The sequence below is a fragment of the Heterocephalus glaber genome, unplaced genomic scaffold, assembly GCF_053883595.1.
Source record: "Heterocephalus glaber isolate CG9 unplaced genomic scaffold, H.glaber_assembly_v1.0 deba00001662, whole genome shotgun sequence".
Classification (NCBI taxonomy): Eukaryota; Metazoa; Chordata; class Mammalia; order Rodentia; family Bathyergidae; genus Heterocephalus; species Heterocephalus glaber.
The window spans coordinates 17,561,570-17,580,674 of record NW_028258403.1 but is presented as its reverse complement, the minus strand read 5'-3'; the positions used below and the strand labels follow the sequence as shown (position 1 = coordinate 17,580,674).

General features: G+C 37.1%; 1 protein-coding gene across 1 annotated transcript in view; it reads left to right on the top strand.

Moving 5' to 3' along the window:
- The window catches only part of Slc25a21 (solute carrier family 25 member 21), a 188,617-nt gene that overhangs the window by 149,552 nt on the left and 19,960 nt on the right, over positions 1–19,105 (top strand). The window contains exon 7 of the mRNA XM_087197133.1: positions 14,411–14,575. Within this exon, the coding sequence (XP_087053259.1) occupies positions 14,411–14,575 (165 nt within the window). The remainder of the gene's footprint in view (positions 1–14,410; positions 14,576–19,105) is intronic.

The following is a 19,105-nucleotide window of genomic DNA, read 5'->3' as shown; positions in this document are numbered from 1 at the left end:
TCAAGTGCAGCACAGGCTGAGAGCAGAAGCTCCTTCTCTTATGTTCTTGGCAACGGAGTAATGAGAACTATAGTCCTGGGGCTTCAAATGCACTTCCCATCCCACCTCTCAAGCATGGCAGGTACTGTGCTGGTTCCAGCTGCCCTGGCTGTCTTCTCTTGGCCTGGGCTGATTCTGTAGCCAGTCAGAAATATGGTGCCCACAAAATGTGCCTTCCTTCCCACTTTACCCATAAACTGTTCCAAAAATTTCAAGGAAATTGTCGTTACTTTGCTTCTTGATATTGCTCTCATATCCTTCCAACTTATATATAAAATATTTCAATAGGTATGCTTATCTTGCCTACACCTTTTAAATTACCATTCTATTAGTCAGAGACTATAATCCCTGCTACACTTCCTCCAATTCCAATACCAGAAAACTTTGGCTGGCATCTCGAAATTCATAATGAATAAAGAAAACCAATCTCTAATTTAAATACGCTCGATCTTCTGTGGGGAGCAAAGTAATCACAGCTTTGTCATGCTCTGGTTTGGTTCAGTGGGTGTAAAAACATGTTCAGATAAAATCGGTATGGATCTAAATTTCCCCCCATCCTTCAAACTAAACCCAAGCAAAGAATTGTTCTGCTTTGTAATCTCCTTGGTTTAGGATTAAACTTGCCTAAGGTTTTCTCGACTGGAGATGGTTTACATGTCCAGTCTTGCCAAAAGTGTGAGTTTCTAGTTTGTTGTCCTTATAGAACCTTTCTTTCCTCTAACTGGATGCATTTTTTAAATCCATAGATTTCTAAGAACTAGAACTCTCCTATCGCTTGTGCAAAGCCAAGTGGCGTTTGGCTGGCAAGCTCTCCATTATCCTGGAAAATGTGAATTTCTCCCTAGGAGCAAAATCTTGTATGAATTGTTTCCCAGTTTTTCTCTACACTTTGAAATCTACTTCAAAGTTATTATTTGGCTGAAGTGTTTTGTTTTCCTTCCCTAGAGGTCTGTACGATTTGCCTCTGATGTGTGGCTGGAGCACAGGTTTTCCTTCTACTCTGTCATTTTTGTCTACATTACACATGAACATAATCATTCTCACCCCCAAATATTAAATGAAACCTTTAGGAAATTGAAAAAGCCTTTTTTACCTTTATGTGGTCTTTAAATATGTTCAATCCAAGAAAGGAATAATTAGTCTTCTACCTACTTGCCCTATACTTATAATTTTAAGGATAAATGAAGAGATAGTAAATGTGTAATTGATGGTAAAATATTTAAATATAGGAATATTTTAAAAATTACTGCAGGGTTTGCATCTTGCTATGGATAATACCACTAGATGTAGTTCAACACACTTTTTTCTAGGAACTTAATAATCTAATAGAGACCAAGTAGATCATATATGGTATCACCAAGCTTGGGAATTACTTTCTCCATAGACAATCAATAAATGCTTAACTAAGTTTAATCATATTATGTAAGGTCAACATAAAGTAAATAGAAAGGCTGTATTTTGTGATCATCTTTTTCAAAAACTAGAGAGAAGAAATTGAATTATATAAAGAGTGAACGTGTGGCTCTGTTTACACGTGGTGTGAGAAGCCAGCTTCATGGGCATGTCAACATTCATGATGATGCATTGGGTTAAGTTCAGATTTTTTTTGCATTACTGTGTGAAACACTGCCTGGCAACTATTCAGTATCTAAATTATTTTTTTCCAGAAAAAGAGGACAGAATTATTTTTTTCCAGAAAAAGTAGGCAGGAAAAGAGAATTGTGCATATGAATCCATTCCTATAGTTATCTTTCAACAATACCTAAGGGAGCAGCCAAGTTACTTCTCCATTTTCCTTTATGGAAATAGACTTCCATTTTGCTGCATCAAGAACTCTAGATTTTTGCTTTCCGCAATAAGACTTTGAAGTAATGATAATAGCTACCATTTATTTACAAAGCATCTACTATATGCCAGATGCAAGATGACTTACATGAGTTTTCCTCTTACTGTATTTGAGTTTTTATAAATTATTAAAGTAATATTTTTCCACAAATTAAGTAATAAAGAGCTATGTAAAGAAAAGACACGATTAATACTGCCAGTACTTCCTTCTAATCTTATCCTGCTGGTCACCACTGTAAACTCCTTTTTTCCCCAGTGCTCACACTCATTTGATACTTCAGCCCTTCCCATTATTTCTATAAGGTTGGTGGCTTTACCCCACCTTAGGAGGAGGAAAAATAAAGTCTAATGATGTCAGTAGTTCTAGGGAACTGAGTATAACATAGAGGGCTCTAATCAGCTGTATTGTTTTTATCGGGATAACAAAATCTGGTTAATTAAGAAGCTCAAGGAAAAAAATCAAAAGAAAGTGTTTCTGGAACCATGAAGAAGTACAGACTCTTTCTCTTTTTAAAATTTTTATTTCTATTAGTGTAAGTTTGCAGTACATAATGATTACATTCACTGTGGGAAGTTCATACATGTACTTCACACATCTTAATTCCTTTTGTGTCCCCTTTCCCCTGCCCTGCATCTCTTGGTCCCCTTCCCATTTGCAAAAGATCTATCTCTGTGTTTTCCATTATCTAGCTTTCATTTTGCTCTTTAATTTCTTTGTAATTTGGATTTCTCATTTAAGAAAAATCAGGTGATATTTAGGCCTGTGTGTCTGATTTATTTCACTTAACATTATAGTCTTAAGGTACACCCATTTTCCTATAAATGCCTCCAATTTATTCTTCTTTATAGCAGAATAGTACTCCATTGTATATAAAAACATATGCTCTTGGCCGGGGATTTAGCTTAGTGGTTTTGCTGCCTGCTGCACAAGCGCAAGGACCCGAGTTCGATTTCCGGTACCAAAAAAAAAATGAAAAAAAATATGCTCTTTATTCATATGAACCACTTCCAAAAATTTATCTATTATGAGTTGTGCTGCTATAAACATGAGCATGTATGTATCATTGTAATATGATATGTTTAACTCTTTTGGGCAGGCACCTAAAAGGAGAACAGTAGCTCCTGTAGTCACAGCACCGTTTTCTTCCTTCCGGCTCTGCCAAAAGTACAGGGACAAGGGCCCCATGTGTCCCCTCGCTCGCTCCCCACCCAGAGGTGACTACTGGGCAGTAACTTTGTGTCGATGTAGCTGTGTAGCTCGGCATTTGGGGGAGTTTATTGACAGCAAAGTATTCTTCACTCATAAATTGTTTAAAAATAGACCTCTTCATCCATAGTAAACTCTAGATAAAATATAATAATATTGGCAGTATCTTTTATTCATGATCATGCCCTATTAAAATAAATACTAAGGATGAATTAGTGAAATATCTTAGCTAAGGCAAATGTACAAATGTAGATTTCTAAACCTAATTCCTCTCTTTTCACTTACATTTTTTTCTCAAATAAAAGGAAGTTTTTCTTTTCCTTTTTCTTTTTTCAAATTTATGAAAATGCTTCAAGACCTCATTTGACTAATGAAATGTATGGGTGATCTTCTATCTCCTGAAGACCCAGTGTATTTTCCCGCCTGTATTAGCAACTGGATCTCCTCTCTTTTCACAAAGCAGTATTTTTTTTGAAGGTTCAGATATGGACACTTGATCCATTGTGTGAAGAGCTCATCCAGTTTGCTTTCCAGCCATGTGATGAAATCTAGAGCAACAACCTTATTCCCTTGGCTCTAAAATGCAACAGAATCCACCTTGTCATAGGAAACAGGTAAAGGAATACCTGCAGAGCGTGCTGTCTTTTGACATGCAGTGCCTATAGCTCTTCTTTGACCATAGGTATGGAGGAAATCCACCCCATGCCTGGATCTATTGATCATACTTTGATAGTATTTACCCAGGGAACAATGCCTGCTGCCTAAAACCTTTGTCTTCGAGCTCACAAACTAATCAGAGCTAGCTACGGCAAGTTGTTGGATGGAAAAACTTCAGAAAAAAGCTTAGGCTGCTATAGCTATCTCAATGACTTCCTGGTAATATGGGGCTCCCAGGTAATAAGGAATCAGTTCCCCAGAATAGTGCCGGGGAACATTGTTTAAGCAAAGGGTCTTTTCTTTCTTCTGTTGTCTTTTCTTTCCTTTTGTTTTTTCATCTTTTTAAATTTGTTTTTAAATAAATTTTGTTATGTATATTTGAGACTTGCAACATGATGTTATGGGATACATATAATTAGTAATATGGTTATCATAGTGAAGCAGACTAACATATGTATTATTTTATGTAGTTACTTTGTTATGTGGAACAAGAACAGCTAAAATCTTACTTAACAAAACCCCTAATACAATACAATACAATTTTATTAACTATGGTCCTCATATTGGACATTAGATCTCTAAAATATTCATCCTACATATAAGCTACTTTGTATCCTTTGACCTATCTCTGTCCATTTCCTTCTCCAGCCTCATAATTAATATGTTATTCTCTGTCTCTACATATTGATCAGTTTTTAATTTTTGTCTCTTGTTTTTAAGATGTCACATATAAATGAGGTCATACAATATTTTTCTTTTTGTGTTTGGGTTATTTCACTTAAAATCTCTTCTATTAAACCTTGTAAGGACAGTTTAAACAGAAGTTTGAGCCCATAACAACTGTGCAATACTGTCATGGGTGACATCAAAATTATCAGCCTTGGCCCGGGGATTTAGCTCAGTGGTTCCGGCGCCTGCCTCGCAAGAGCAAGGTCCCAAGTTCGATCCCCGGCACAAAAAAAAAAAAAAAAAAAAAGTGAACATTAATTATAAAAAAAAAAAACAAAATTATCAGCCTATCCCTCTAAATAAAACCTAAGCAAAAAAATATGTGTTTATAGAACATAGGCAAAGTACTCTACTAGACATTCAGGACAATACATGGGAAATATAGGCACTCGGTAATGCTTAGAATATAAGTTTCTAACATTAGCAGTGGCAATATTTGAAACCAAAGTTAAGGAAGACTTTGAGTTACTTCAAGTGGAAATACTTTTGGCAGTCACTAATGAACTAAGGATTTCTATAAAACAATGTTGCGAGCAGTGTAATACCACAATATTAGCTACATCTCAATCTGTGCTCTTCCATGCTTGCAGCTCTGATACAGCCAATGAAAAGTACATCTGGGAAAGTTAGGATGCAATTTGGCCCACAATTGGTAACTAAATATGAAAATTGGAATGACTCTAAATGGCACAGGGAAACTGAACTGATGAGTGACTTGCTGGGTTGGATAGTATTGGAATCATTTCGCTGGTGATGCTAATCAGTCACCATTTTGTTTTGAAATGGAAGCCCAATAATCAAATAAGTTTAGTAAAATTCCTTGTGTTTACAGAGATCTAGTCAAAATGATTCTATATTTTCCTACTAACGCATCCTAGTGGAAGTCACATTTTGCCTTTCTAATTGAATATTTGCTTACGTGTGTGACACACATCCTTGAATGAAGCAAAAAACACACTATCATACTTTTACTTCTGATTTTTATAGGCACTGGAATTCTAGTTTTTTCTTTATCCCAAGGCCCTACTTTCTAGAAAAAATATTTATACTACTGTATATCTGTTACCTGTATCAGGTGGATTATCAAACTCTGAAAATCTTCCCACCTATGGATAACAATTAATGTGAAAAGAACAACACTGAATTGGAAGCAGAATTTTGGTTAAACCATCTATCAACAGCATTTTACCTGAGAAACATTTCATCCTCCTTGGTTTCCTTACTCAGAAAATATACAGAATATGTAGTACCTGCTGCTCATCTGACAGGGTTGTTGAAAGAAGCAATCAACTATATTAGGATTGAGGAACCAAGCAAAGGATAAAAGCACAGATGTGGAGCCCGAGAGCCTCAGTTGGACTACCACTTACTCTGTGATCTTGGGCAAGTAACTTGATTTCTAGGCCTTATTTCAGTTATCAGTCAAATGAGGGTAATACTAATATCTATTAAATACACTTGTCGAGAAGGTTAAATATCACAATATACATAAAGTACTGAGCGTGTATGATAGGGGTAACATTTATGAGCACTTCCTGTATTCCAAGTACCTGATAACATATAGGGAAGTGCTGTAGGCTGTAATGTTGTGTGGTGGAAGCAGAGGCCCAGCTTATGTCCTATTCTATTCTCCACCTTCCTTCCCAAGTGGCCTTGCTTCTGTGGCCCATGGGCTTGCCAAGTGGAGAGTTCTCACCAAGGGTGCTAACTTGGAGGAAGAAGGAAGAGGCCAATTTACAGGACCTACTAGCTGCTCCAGAGAGGAGAGCTTCTGGAGTGAGACATTAGGCCTGGAAGATGTGTAGCCTGAGGGTTGAGTTTTGTTGAATCTTAGACCAGTTATCTTACCTTCTCCGTGCATTTCTGATAAACTTCATCACCAGGATGCAGAATTCCAGGAGAAGGAAAGGATGGCCAGAAGGAAGAAGTTAACTAAGTATGCCCTTTCTCTCCCTCAAATTAGCCTCTGTGTCTTGATTCTCATTACCTTCAACTACAAAAGAAATTACCCCAAGGCAGGAGGATTGTAAGTTCAAAGACATCCTGGGAAACTCCACATCTTCGTGAGAACCTGTTTCAAAATTTTAAAGGGTCAAGGATATAGCTCAGTGTAAAGGTCCTGGCTCAATCTCTAGTACCACAAGAAGAAAAAGAAGAGGAAGAAAAAGGGGGAAGGAGGGAAGCTAGAGGGAGGGTAGGCAGGCAGGAAGGAACGAAGGAAGGAAAGGAGAATTTACCTGTTATTATTAGAACTATTTTTATGATTGTCACATAAATACCATTATTATTTACACCTAAACATATAGGGAATGATTACACTGGACTAAGTTCATTCACTTATTTATCATTACAACAACACTATGAGGAAGATTCTACAATTATCCATGTTCACAAATTAAGGAATTGAAGATATACCAGAGAGGATGAAATATTGCCAAAGTTTTCAGATGGCATTACTGAGGCTCAAACCTGGAATTATTTGGCTCCAAGACCCTACTTGTAATTACTACAATATCCCCTGATTTACTTAGTGACAGTTAGAGTTCAAACTCAAGGCACATGAGCTTAAAATCCATATATTACACTTTCTAGTACTCACCCAGAGCCAAGGACAGTGAAAATCAGGGACTAGACAATCAATAAATTCCATTTGAATATTTGTCAGCCCTCACCAAGATATACTCAAAGCCTTCTCCTTTCAAGATGGTGAAATAGATGAAAAAATTTTTGATGGCTTAATAAAGTAAGGTTTTTAAAATGATAGGAACATCTTTGTATCCATTTTTTAGGAAAGCCATTGTTAGCTGCACTTTTATGAAAATCATCGGTCCCTCCTTTGGACTAAGTTCATTCACTTATTTATCATCACAGCAACACTATGAGGAAGAGTCTACTATTATCCATATTCACAAATTAGTACTGTGTAGAACTTTGATGGCCTCTGAGCATCCTCTCCACCCCACACTGACCCTCCTGCTCTCAAGACCTTGGATGAGGATGGAAAGCAAGGTTAGGTTAGGTGGAGGGAGCCTTTGTGAGTGTTGGCCTGCGCAGTTTTACATCTGCCCTGTTATTCAGTCCCAGGAAAGGTGCCTCAGAGCAAGACAGCAGTGCCCAGATAATTCACTCGGCATTGCCACAGAAATGAACTACTGCTCTATCTGTGCTCATCTCTTTGAAAATCAAAATATAATTTGGGAGGCTTCCAGGCCGACCTATCACCACTCCCCACACAGAGGAGGAGGCTTTTGGGTTGACATGCCAGCACTCCCAGCACAGAGGAGGTTTCCAGGCCAATACGCCACTGCTCCCAGAGTGGAGGAGGAGGCTTCCAGGTCGACGTGCCACCACTCCCAGCACAGAGGAGGTGAGCCACACAGGTGCCAGCAGCAGTGTGCCACGCACACCCCGTCTAAATGAGAAGACACATAAACAAGCGTCAGAACCAGACTTCCACATCACCTACAGCAACCCCAAAGGAAAATAAGATAGAACACTCTGATACTTAACCACCTGGACTCCCTGAACTGGCAACAAAAGAGGATCTGGAAAAAATGAAATCAGAAATAATTTCTCACATAACAGCAGAGATTGTGCCCATAGTGCAAGACATGATTAATAAATCTAGAGAAGACACAGATAAAAAAATAGAGGAGCTGAGGAATATGATGGAATCCCAACATAGGAAACAAATGGAATCCACAAAACAGATACAAAAGGATTTCCAGGGGATTAAAAACTCTATTGAAAATCTACACAGCAGAATGAGCCAAAGTGAGGACAGAATTTCAGATATAGAAGATAAGATTGCAATTAGTGACCAGGAAAAGAAAAATTGCTTTAAAATTTTAAGGGACCACGAGAAATCAGTCCAGCAGCTGAATAACAAAAGACTGATCAGAGTCAATAAAAAACAGCAGAGAAGGCAGACAACATTAAAAAAAACTGTTCACAGAAGTAATGGCACAAAACTTCCCAAGCAGGGGAAAAGAACTTGACGTACACATAAGTGAGGCATATAGGACTCTAGCTAATTGTTAAGATTCCAGAAACCCAACAGAAGAACAAAGTTCTACAAGCAGTTAGAGAAAAGAAACAAATCACATACAAAGGAAAGCCCATCAGAATCACAGCAGACTTCTCAACACAAACCCTCAAGGCAAGAAGAGCTTGGAGTGACATATTTCAAGCCCTAAAGGAAAACAGCAGATTGATGTACCCTGCAAAACTATCTTTCAAAATTGATGGAGAAATAAGATACTTTCATGACAAAGAGCACCTTAGGAATTTCATGAATACCAAACCAGCACTCCAAAAAATGTTAGACAGTATCCTAGGAAAAGACAAGAATCACAACCCCAGGAAGCCCAGCAAAATGAATCCATTAGGCACAACAAGAAATTAAATGCAAAGGGAGAGAATCCCACAAAAAGAAAAAGGCATGACAATGATTAGTCAATATGTATCACATAACCATCGATGTTAATGGTCTCAACTCACCAAAGAAATAGACTGGAAGAATGGGTCAAAAAGCAAGATCCAACAATATGATGCATACAAGAAACACACTTAATTCAAAATGAAACTCATAGACTGAAAGTTAAAGGGTTGAAAACAATACTTCATGTGACAGGAATCCAAAAAAAAGCAGGAGTAGCTATCCTCTTTGCAGAACAAGTGGATTTCAAACCAACACTGATTAAGAGAGACAAAGAAGGACACTACATCCTTGTAAAGGGAACAATCCAAGAGGAAGAGATGACAATCATAAATATCTATGCACCAAACACTAGTGTGCCCAACTATATAAAACAAATACTAACAGACATGAAAAATCATATAAGCACTAATACAATAGTAGTAGGGGACCTCAATACCCCACTATCAAAATAGATCAATCAACTAGACAAAAAACAAGCAATGAAATACTACAACTCAATCAAACTCTTAAACAAATGAACTTAACAGATGTTCCACCCCACAAAATCAGAATACACATTCTTTTCAGCTGCACACAGGCCATTCTCCAAAATAGACCACATATTCACTAATAGAACATATTTAAATAAGTGCAAAGGAATTGAAGTTATCCCCTGTATATTATCAGACCATAGTGCGATGAAATTGGAGATCCATAGCAAAAGAAATCGCAAAAATTTCATACACACATGGAAATTGAACAACACACTTCTGAATAACCAATGGGTCACAGAGGAAATTAAAGAAGAAATCAGACAGTTCCTTCAATTAAATGACAATACAACATATCAAAATCTATGGGACACAATGAAAGCACTCTTACAAGGGAAATTCATAGCAGTGAATACTCATATTAGGAAAACAGAGCAAGCCCAATTAAATAACCAGATGCTGAACCTCAAGCTTCTAGAAAAAGAAGAGCAGGACAAATGCAAAGCTCACACAAGGGAGGAAATTATAAAGATCAGAGCAGAAATCAATGTAATGGAGACTAAGAATGATACAGAAAATCAATGAAACCAGGAGTTTTTTCTTTGAAAGAATAAACAAAATTGACAAACCCTTAGGCAACTTTATCAGAAAAAGAAAAGAAAAGGCCCAGACCCATGCAATTTGGAATTAAAAGGATGAAATTACAACAGATCCAGGAGAAATCCAGAAAATCATCAATACCTACTTCAAGAAACTATCCTCCAATAAGAAGGAAAACACAGAAGAAATGGACAGATTCCTAGATATGTATGAATTAGCAAAGTTGAACGAAGAAGACCTAAAAATTCTAAACAACCCAATATCAATCAATGGAATTGAACATGTACTTAAAAATTTACCAACTAAGAAAAGCCTGGGTCCTGATGGCTTCACTGCTGAATTCTACAAGACATTTAGAGAGGAACTACTGCCACTACTGTTTAGACTCTTCAATGAAATTGAAAGGGAAGCAATACTCCCAAATTCATTCCTGAAAGTAAGCATCGTCTTGATCCCCAAACACAGAAAGGCCCAACTGAAAAAGAGAACTATAGACCAATCTCACTGTAGATGCAAAAATCCTTAATAAGATACTGGCAAATAGGATACAGAAGATCATCAAGAAGATCATACACCCTGACCAAATGGGATTTATCCCAGGGATGCAGGGATGGTTCAACATATGCAAATCAATCAATGTAATACACTATATCAATAGAGCCAAAGACAAAAACCATATGATCATCTCAATAGATGCAGAAAAAGCATTTGACAAAATCCAAAATGCATTTATGGCAAAAACCCTACAAAAAAAATGGAATAGAAGGTCTCTACCTCAATCTGATAAAAGCCATCTATGAAAAACCAACAGCCAATATCATACTAAATGGTCAAAAACTGAAATCCTTCACACTAAAATCAGGAAAGAGACAAGGATGTCAACTATCATCACTCCCATTCAATATAGTTTTGGAAACATTAACCACAGCAATTAGACAAGAGAAAGAAATAAAAGGAATAAAGATAGGAAAGGAAGAAGTCAAATTGTCATTATTTGCAGATGACATGATACTCTATATAGAAGACCCCAAGAATTCCACCAATTCCACCAGTCTCTTCTAGACTTAATAACCAAATTCAGTCAAGTAGCTGGATACAAGATCAACACACAAAAATCACTAGCATTCCTCTACACTAAAAACAGACTTACTGAGACAGAAATAGGGAAAACAGTTCTGTTCACAATAGCATCCAAAAAAACCTGAATACCTAGGAATCAACCTAACAAAAGAAATCAAAGACCTCTTCTTTGAAAACTATAGCACTCTGAAAAGAGAGATTGAAGATGATATCAGAAAATGGAAAGACATCCCCTGCTCTTGGGTAGGAAAGATAAACGTAGTGAAAATAGCCATACTTCCAAAATTGCTGTATAGATTCAATGCAATCCCAATTGAAATTCCAGCAGCATACTTCACGGACCCTGAGAAAACAGACCAAAACGTCATTTGGAACAAGAGGAGACCCAGAATAGCCAAAGCAATTCTAGGTATCAGAGACATGGCCGGGGGTATTACAATCCCCAACTCGAAACTATACTACAAAGCTACTCTGATTTAAAACACCATGATATTTGCAAAGAAACAGACCCGAGGATCAGTGTAACAGATTACAAGATGCAGATACAACTACAGACACACTCACCCACCTCATCTTTGACAAAGGAGCCAAACACCCACACTGGAGGAAAGAGCCTCTTTAATAAATGGTGCTGGAAAAATTGGGCTTCAACTAGCCAAAGATTAAAAGTAGACCTATATCTCTCACCATGCACTAAACTCAAATCGAAATGGATTAAAGATCTAAATATTAAAACAGAAATGCTGAACCGGCTGGAACAGAGGTCAGGTAGAACTCTTGAAGACATCGGTGTAGGAAAAGATTTTATGAACAAAACTTCAGTTGCCCGTGAACTTGCACAAACAATCAACAAGTGGGATCTCTTCTTACTAAAAAGCTTCTTCACAGCAAGAGAAACCACAATGTGGGAAAATATTTTCACCTGCTGTTCCTCAGACAAAGGTCTACTATCTAGAATCTATAAATAACTTTAAAAAAATCAGACCTCCCAAATTTAAAGACCCAATCCAAAAATTGGCATCTGAAATGAACAGACATTTCTCAGACAAAAAAGTAGAAATAGCAAATAAATATATGAAAAAATGTTCAACATCACTGGTCATTCAACAGATGCAAATGAAAACAATGCTCAAATTCCACCTCACCCCAGAAAGAATGGCTTCTATCAAGAAATCAACCAATAACAAATGCTGGTGGGGCTGTGGGCAAAGAGGAACCCTGCTCCACTGCTGGTGGGAGTGTAGACTGGTGCAACCACTGTGGAAATCAGTATGGAGATACCTCACACAACTAGGACTGGAAGTCCCATTTGACCCAGCTATTCCCCTGCTGGGGATCTTCCCCAAAGAATTAAAAGAATCATACCACAGTGATATATGTGCACCCGTGTTCATGTTTGGTGTATATATATATATGTGTGTTTGGCATAGTTTGTAATAGCTAAAACTTGGAAATGGGCCAAATGCCCATCAACTAGAGACTGGATAATGAAAATGCTGTTTTTTATATAAAATGGAGTACTACTCAGCCATAAAAAATGAGAAATTAGAGACATTTATAGCTAAATGGATGCACATTGAGGCGATACTCTTAAGTGAAGCAAATAGGACACACATTTGTAAATACCAAATAGTTTCTCTAGTGTGAGAAACTGAAAGTGTAAATAAGGGTCAAAAGGCATAATAGATAATGTGAAATAGGAAGAAAAGGGGCAAAGGGGAAGGGGAAGTGGAAGGGGCAGGGGAAAGGAAAGAAGGGAATGGAATTAATATGAGAAAATGAAAAAATGGAAACAAAATCTTTGTAAATAGGGAGGGATGGAGGAGTTGAAGGGAGGGTAGGGGAAGGGGGAAAAATAAGAACCAAGAGAGATTGTGTAAAGGTGCAAATCTCCAGTGGTATATGTCTTTATATTGTATACCTAAAATGTACCAATAAAATAAAATTTAAAATATATATATATATATAAATAATTTGGGTTAACAGTAAGTGTACCAAAACACAAACAAAAAAGCCCCATGTCACAGAACCCAGGGTGAACTTTAACCTTCTGAGAATTTTTGGTCTTCCTATATGAGATGTCTTTTATTATTGCAAGGTCTATTCTCACATGGCATTTCATATTACAAAGAAAGATTTCCTGAAGCTTAATGTAATTCATTGTAATTAATACTCTTAAGTGAAAAGATGGAGTGTCAAATTGTAACTACAGGTTTTAAAAGTTATTAGCAAAAAATATAAACTTGTATTATATAAATAAGCTTGTTTAAATACATTATGTTAATTATGTAACTATAAATACAAGTTGGATGAAATTTGATTTGTTCCTTTCTCTTCTGCCAATGTAGCCTTAATTGCGCATGATAAGAAAACACTTTTATTCTGAAAACACAACAGACTGTTTTACCACTCTAGCAACCTCCTCCAGTAAAATACCAAACAAATGTCATGTCAGTGCTTGGCTCATGGGCAAAAAAACCAAAAAAAAACACTGAACATTTTCCCCAATTTACTATGCAGTCAAAATGTGAGAGGGAGACATATCCTTTGTGCAGCTTCTCTAAAGAGGAAACAATCAGTCATAATTCTTAGGAAACCTATGTGAATGGTTGTAATTGTATTTTAACAAAGTATAAACCTCAAAGCAAGCTGCAGTGAGCTGTTTAGCAAGTTCCAAATGCAGAAACAGATTGGATTCCAACAGCCAAGGTATGCCAGCTTTGGGTAATCAATCAGAGGCCAGGAAAAGAATAAATCAAAGGTAACCTCGTACTCCTAACACCATGACTTTGTAATTTATCACAGCGAGTGATATGTACAACGAACAGCTGGTTGGTTATCCATGGCTGATTTGTAACCTACCACCAGTTTATGTCATTGAGGCAATGAAATCAAGACTAATTTTAATATTAGCTTTAGAAAAACATAATTAGAAAGGTAATATCCTTGATTCAGAACCCACATATAAATTCCTTATAGATGATATGTAGTTATAGATTAGTAATTTATCTGTATAGTTAATCCCCTCCATTAGAGTGGACAATCCAGAACTGGATACAATTATTCACATATTGAAAGTAGTGAGAGTTATCACATGAATCAGTTCCACTGATTCTAAAAAAGATGGTTTTCCTTGCCAACAATCTTCCCTATAAAGCCTGTTGATATGCATGCAATTTTGTTTGCTTTTTGTATTTTCTAATATTAAAATGTCCACATCTAGGCATTATTATTCATGTCTGGGGGAAAAAGTTACTAATTCTGGCCTAAAAAGAAGCTAATGCTGTGATTTACTCCACAGTTCCAAAGATTATCTCTCTGGCTTTGATTTTCCCTCCTCAGCAACCGTCCACTTTGGCTTATGCAAGACAAATCATTAAGAAGGAAGGTTTGGGACTGCAAGGCCTCAACAAAGGATTGACAGCAACTTTGGGACGTCACGGAGTTTTCAACATGGTTTACTTTGGTTTCTACTTCAACGTCAAAAACATTATTCCTGTCAATGAGGTAACTATTTAATGGATTAAAATAAAAACAGCTTCATTGGTAGAATGTTTATCATGCCCCAGACTCTGTGCAGAACTTTTACATCCATTATCTGATTTGATCCCACCTTAGCCTTCTGTATTGGGTGTTATTTTTGCTAGTTTGAATCTAGAAACTAAGGCTTAGAAAGATCAAATATACTGCCCAGGATCTCATAGTAAATAGTAAAGCAAAGGGTTGAACCTAAGTCTGACACAGAATGTTCCTACTTGAATAATGTACCATTTACCTGAACGTTTTACATTTGTAGCTAATGGAAATTTCTATAAACTCTGTTATTACTTAATTTTTATCTCAGTCATATAACTTTCTTGGGAAAGTTGAAATTTTCATATTCTAAATAAATTTTGAGCTCAAGAAGAAAAATATGAGGCTGAATTTTAAGTTTTGCCTAGATCATAATTTTTAAATCCATGTAGGTAAATTAAGTGATAAATCAACTCTTCTAGGATCATTTGCTTTTGATGTAATATAATGATAATAGATATTACCATTATTTTTATGTTAACTTACCAATACCTGTGGACTTCTAACTTCTACAATATAAAGATAGCACAGGTTATGCTTTTGATTGGTAGGATCACAGAATTTCCTCCCACCATGAAGTCTCACACCCATGAAGCTGACCCTGGATTTTAGACTCTGAGACAAGTAGTTTATGTAGTATAAGAGAAGTGTCTATTCCTTCATCTCTCCAGCTCTCCAAAGGCTTGACACAGAAAGAAATTACACAAAATGAAATGGTTATATAAATCATTTATGTAATGTTTATATAGTTGTTATATATATTTGTGAATGAAATTTAATGCATATAGTTTTACAATAAAATGAATTACTGAGTGCTAAAATATCCACAAAGACAAGTCATTTTACAATGACTCATTATACTTAAATTATTATTTTTGAGGGGGTGCTGGGGATAGAACTTAGGACCTTGCACTTGTGAGGCAGGCGGTGTAACCACTGAGGTATTCCCCGGCCCCCATACTTAAATTATTAAATGTCTTGCATTATTTAAAAAAGAGCTAGAAGCTTAGTCATTTATTTTATTTTTAGAAGACATCATGGTTTTCTGAAACTATGGAATGAGTCCATTTATTTTACCAGTTTGAAAACCAACCTTGCTAATAATCTGAACATAAACTTTTATTGCAATAAAAATATTTTATTAGATACCTGCCTCTTATATGAGGCATTCCATAAAGCCCTGGATATCCCAAGATGACTAAGACATTACCCTGTTTTCAAGGGACTTTTCACAAAGACCTGAACAAAACCACCTGACAGACACAATGAAAATGGAGCATCATATTTAGATAAACATCGTATCAGGAGTAATTAGTTAATAATCATTTTTTTCTAAGTCAGCATGAAAACTACTGTGCAGATTCTCAAACCTGGCTTTTCTAAATTTGGACCAGTATTCTACAAATAAATCCTCATCAGATTGGTTATGTGAAATAGATCACCATATTTAAGAACAACTGGCTTTTCTAACCTTCAAACTTGGAAAGAAAATTGTTTCAATTCAGAAATATGTCTCTCCTTTGAAATGTCTAACTCTCCCTCCCAGCATATCAACCACTGCACTATTTCCTACCATTTTCCATTTTCACATATAAAGGACACACAAGAATGCAAGTTTTATAACAGGGACTTTATGTGTTGTTTGTTTCACTGTGTATCCCCATTGATTAAAACAGTGCCTGGCACATAGTGTGCCCTCAGTAAATGAATCTTAAATGAACTAGAGGAATGAAAAAAAGAAAAGAGAAAGTAATGAAGAGAGGATTTTTTTTACCTTTTACTAGGTCCTGAAGTGTTATGTTACATAGCAAGGTATTTAGCTCAGTGGTGCTGCGCCTGTCTTGCAAGCACAAGGTCCGGAGTTCAATCCCTAGTAGTGGAAAAAATAAAAAATAAAATAAATAAAGTGCTATGTTGGCATTTGAGAGAATGCCTATATTAGCCAATACTAGTTTATAAGAAGCTGAGAGAAAGTGATGATAAAGGGCTTCAAGCTAGAGTTGAGTCTGCCCATAATCAAGCAGAATTCCAGAGAAAAAAGAATTAGGCATTTCAGGTCAGATATATCATAATAGGGTCTTTATATTAAGAAAGTGAAATGTTTATTTGGGGAAATGATTCTAAAAACTAAGTTTCCACATTGCCAAAATAAGTTTCCCCAAGTTGCCTTAGTAGACTGCCAGAGGAGACAGACACATTTGTTGGCAGTAGCCAAGATCCTGATGACTTCAGCAGTGTAGACAAGCTCCCAGTGCCCAGGAAAACCTCCAGACTATAGGGCAGAAAAGGTAAGGAGTGAACTGTTCTTCCTATGTCTCTTTGTATTCGGCATTGGTCCAACTTTCTTCCAATTATATTCTGTGAGATGTCGACCTGCATTTTGCCAAATGAATTTTTCTCTTACCCAGCACTTCTGCATCTAAACTAAACAAATAAATAAATAAGTGCTTACCTTATTAATTGAAGTCTTGAGGAATGCTACAGTATTTCCCAAACCTTTAAATAAAAGATACATTTTTCTCACTATAGTTTTAGTACTAATTTTTTAAATTGTGTTACCATTTTAACAAGCTGAGAACTCATGACTAGAACACCTCAGTCTCTCACTCCCTTATCCAAAGTACCATATACAAGGGAAGTTCATGAAATATGGTTTCTTGTTATTTTAAACAGTAAAGTTGAGTAAATTCCACTGTAATCCTTTCTGTACATTAGTTTTACACTAGTGGAGAAGGGCCAAAGTACTGCTTCCTACATATTTGACTGTTAACAATTTTAAATCATAAACTTCCTTTGACAGTGCTGAAATGTGCCACGTTGGCTCAGAACTTCATTTCTAAGCTTTAGTTACCAAGCCAAAAAAAGCCAAAAACCTGATTTCTTTTCATTTAGTGATCTGGGCACTTGGGTCCCCTTCATTGGGGGTGGGGGATATGCTATTCTCTGCTTAAAATTTGGGATCAGCAGGTCTGAGTGTGACTCTAACACGTATTTACCAAATGTCTAGCAGATACCAGGCCCTGTGCTGGGCACCAGTGGATGCGATAGTCAGAAACCATCACAGAGTGTACAAGGCAATGGAAGTAACATTCAAAAATGAGTAAACATACTTACATGTGATGAAGGATAAATGTCCCCAGTATAAACCTGGCAATCTAGGAAGACTTCCCTGAGGGAGTGATGTTGGAAGAACGAGTTAGCATTTAGCAAGTGACAGCAGATGGGCAGCAGCAGTCTAGACATATGGAATATTGAGTGCAAAGGCTCTAAAGAGGGAGCGGGCCTGGATGGCTTGGATAAAATGAAAGCCATCCCATGTGGTGAAAGCAGAAGGATGAAGGAAAGAATCTGGCTAGGGAGACAAGGGTTCGGAGCTTACTGCTCTTTATGCAGCACACTAAGGATTCTTATCTTTATCTAAAGGCCACTAGCATCTTAGTCCACTTTCTGTTGCTATTACAGAATATCTAAAACTGAGAAACTTATCAAGGAAGGGGGTTTATTAGTTCACAGCAAGAACCAGGGAAGATTGAGTATCACATCTGGTGAGCACTCATGCTGCACCATAACATGACAGAAGGGCAAATAGGCATATGCAAAACAGGTAAGGGGACAAAGAGGACCCATTCTCACAAGAACTGACCTACTCTCCCAAGGTCTACATTGATTCTTTTTTGAGTGCAGAGCCTGCATGACCCACACACCTCTCAAAGACCCCACCACCTCTCAACACTATTACTTTGGCAGTGACACTTCAACATGAGTTTTGATGCGGGGAACCATTAAGTGGGAAACCAACAAAAGATTTGAAGCAGAGGAATTCCCTGATCCCTATGGCTGTAGCATGGAGAATGGATGGGTGGAAGTGGGAAGGAGAGGTAGAACATATCTGTGGAAATGTTTTCTATATGAGATGGGGGGGGGGGCTTGGACTGTAGTGCTCATGGTGGCGACAAAGAGAAGTGGGCAGATTTGAGAAATATTCAGAAGGCAGAAGCTATAGGGTGTGGTGGTAGAATATATGTGCCTGTTGAGAAAACATGCTGAGAGGACAGAGATGATGCTTAGATTTTTGGTTTACACAACTGAAAAGATAAATGACACTCTTCAAGGAGGAAGGAAAAAAATATTGAAAGAGAAACAGGCTTATGGGAAAATACTAAGGCTCAACCTGGAAACTGTGACTCCATTTGGAGCAGCAAAGAGCAGACATTGAGTCAGTTGGTTGGATGTGGGTTCTGGGACCTAAAGGAGAGATGTGAGGTGGAGACAGACACTTAGAAGTGATCAGTCAACCTTGTTGAGAGGAGAAGGGCTGTCCCTTACTGGTTCAGTGATCTTGAGCCAATTCCTTCACTGCTCTAAGCTGCAGGGCTTCAATTTGTAAACTGAAAAGCTATGCTTGTTCTTTCTATTTGACAAAATTGTTTTGAGGACTAAAATAAATAATATGTGAAGTAGTTT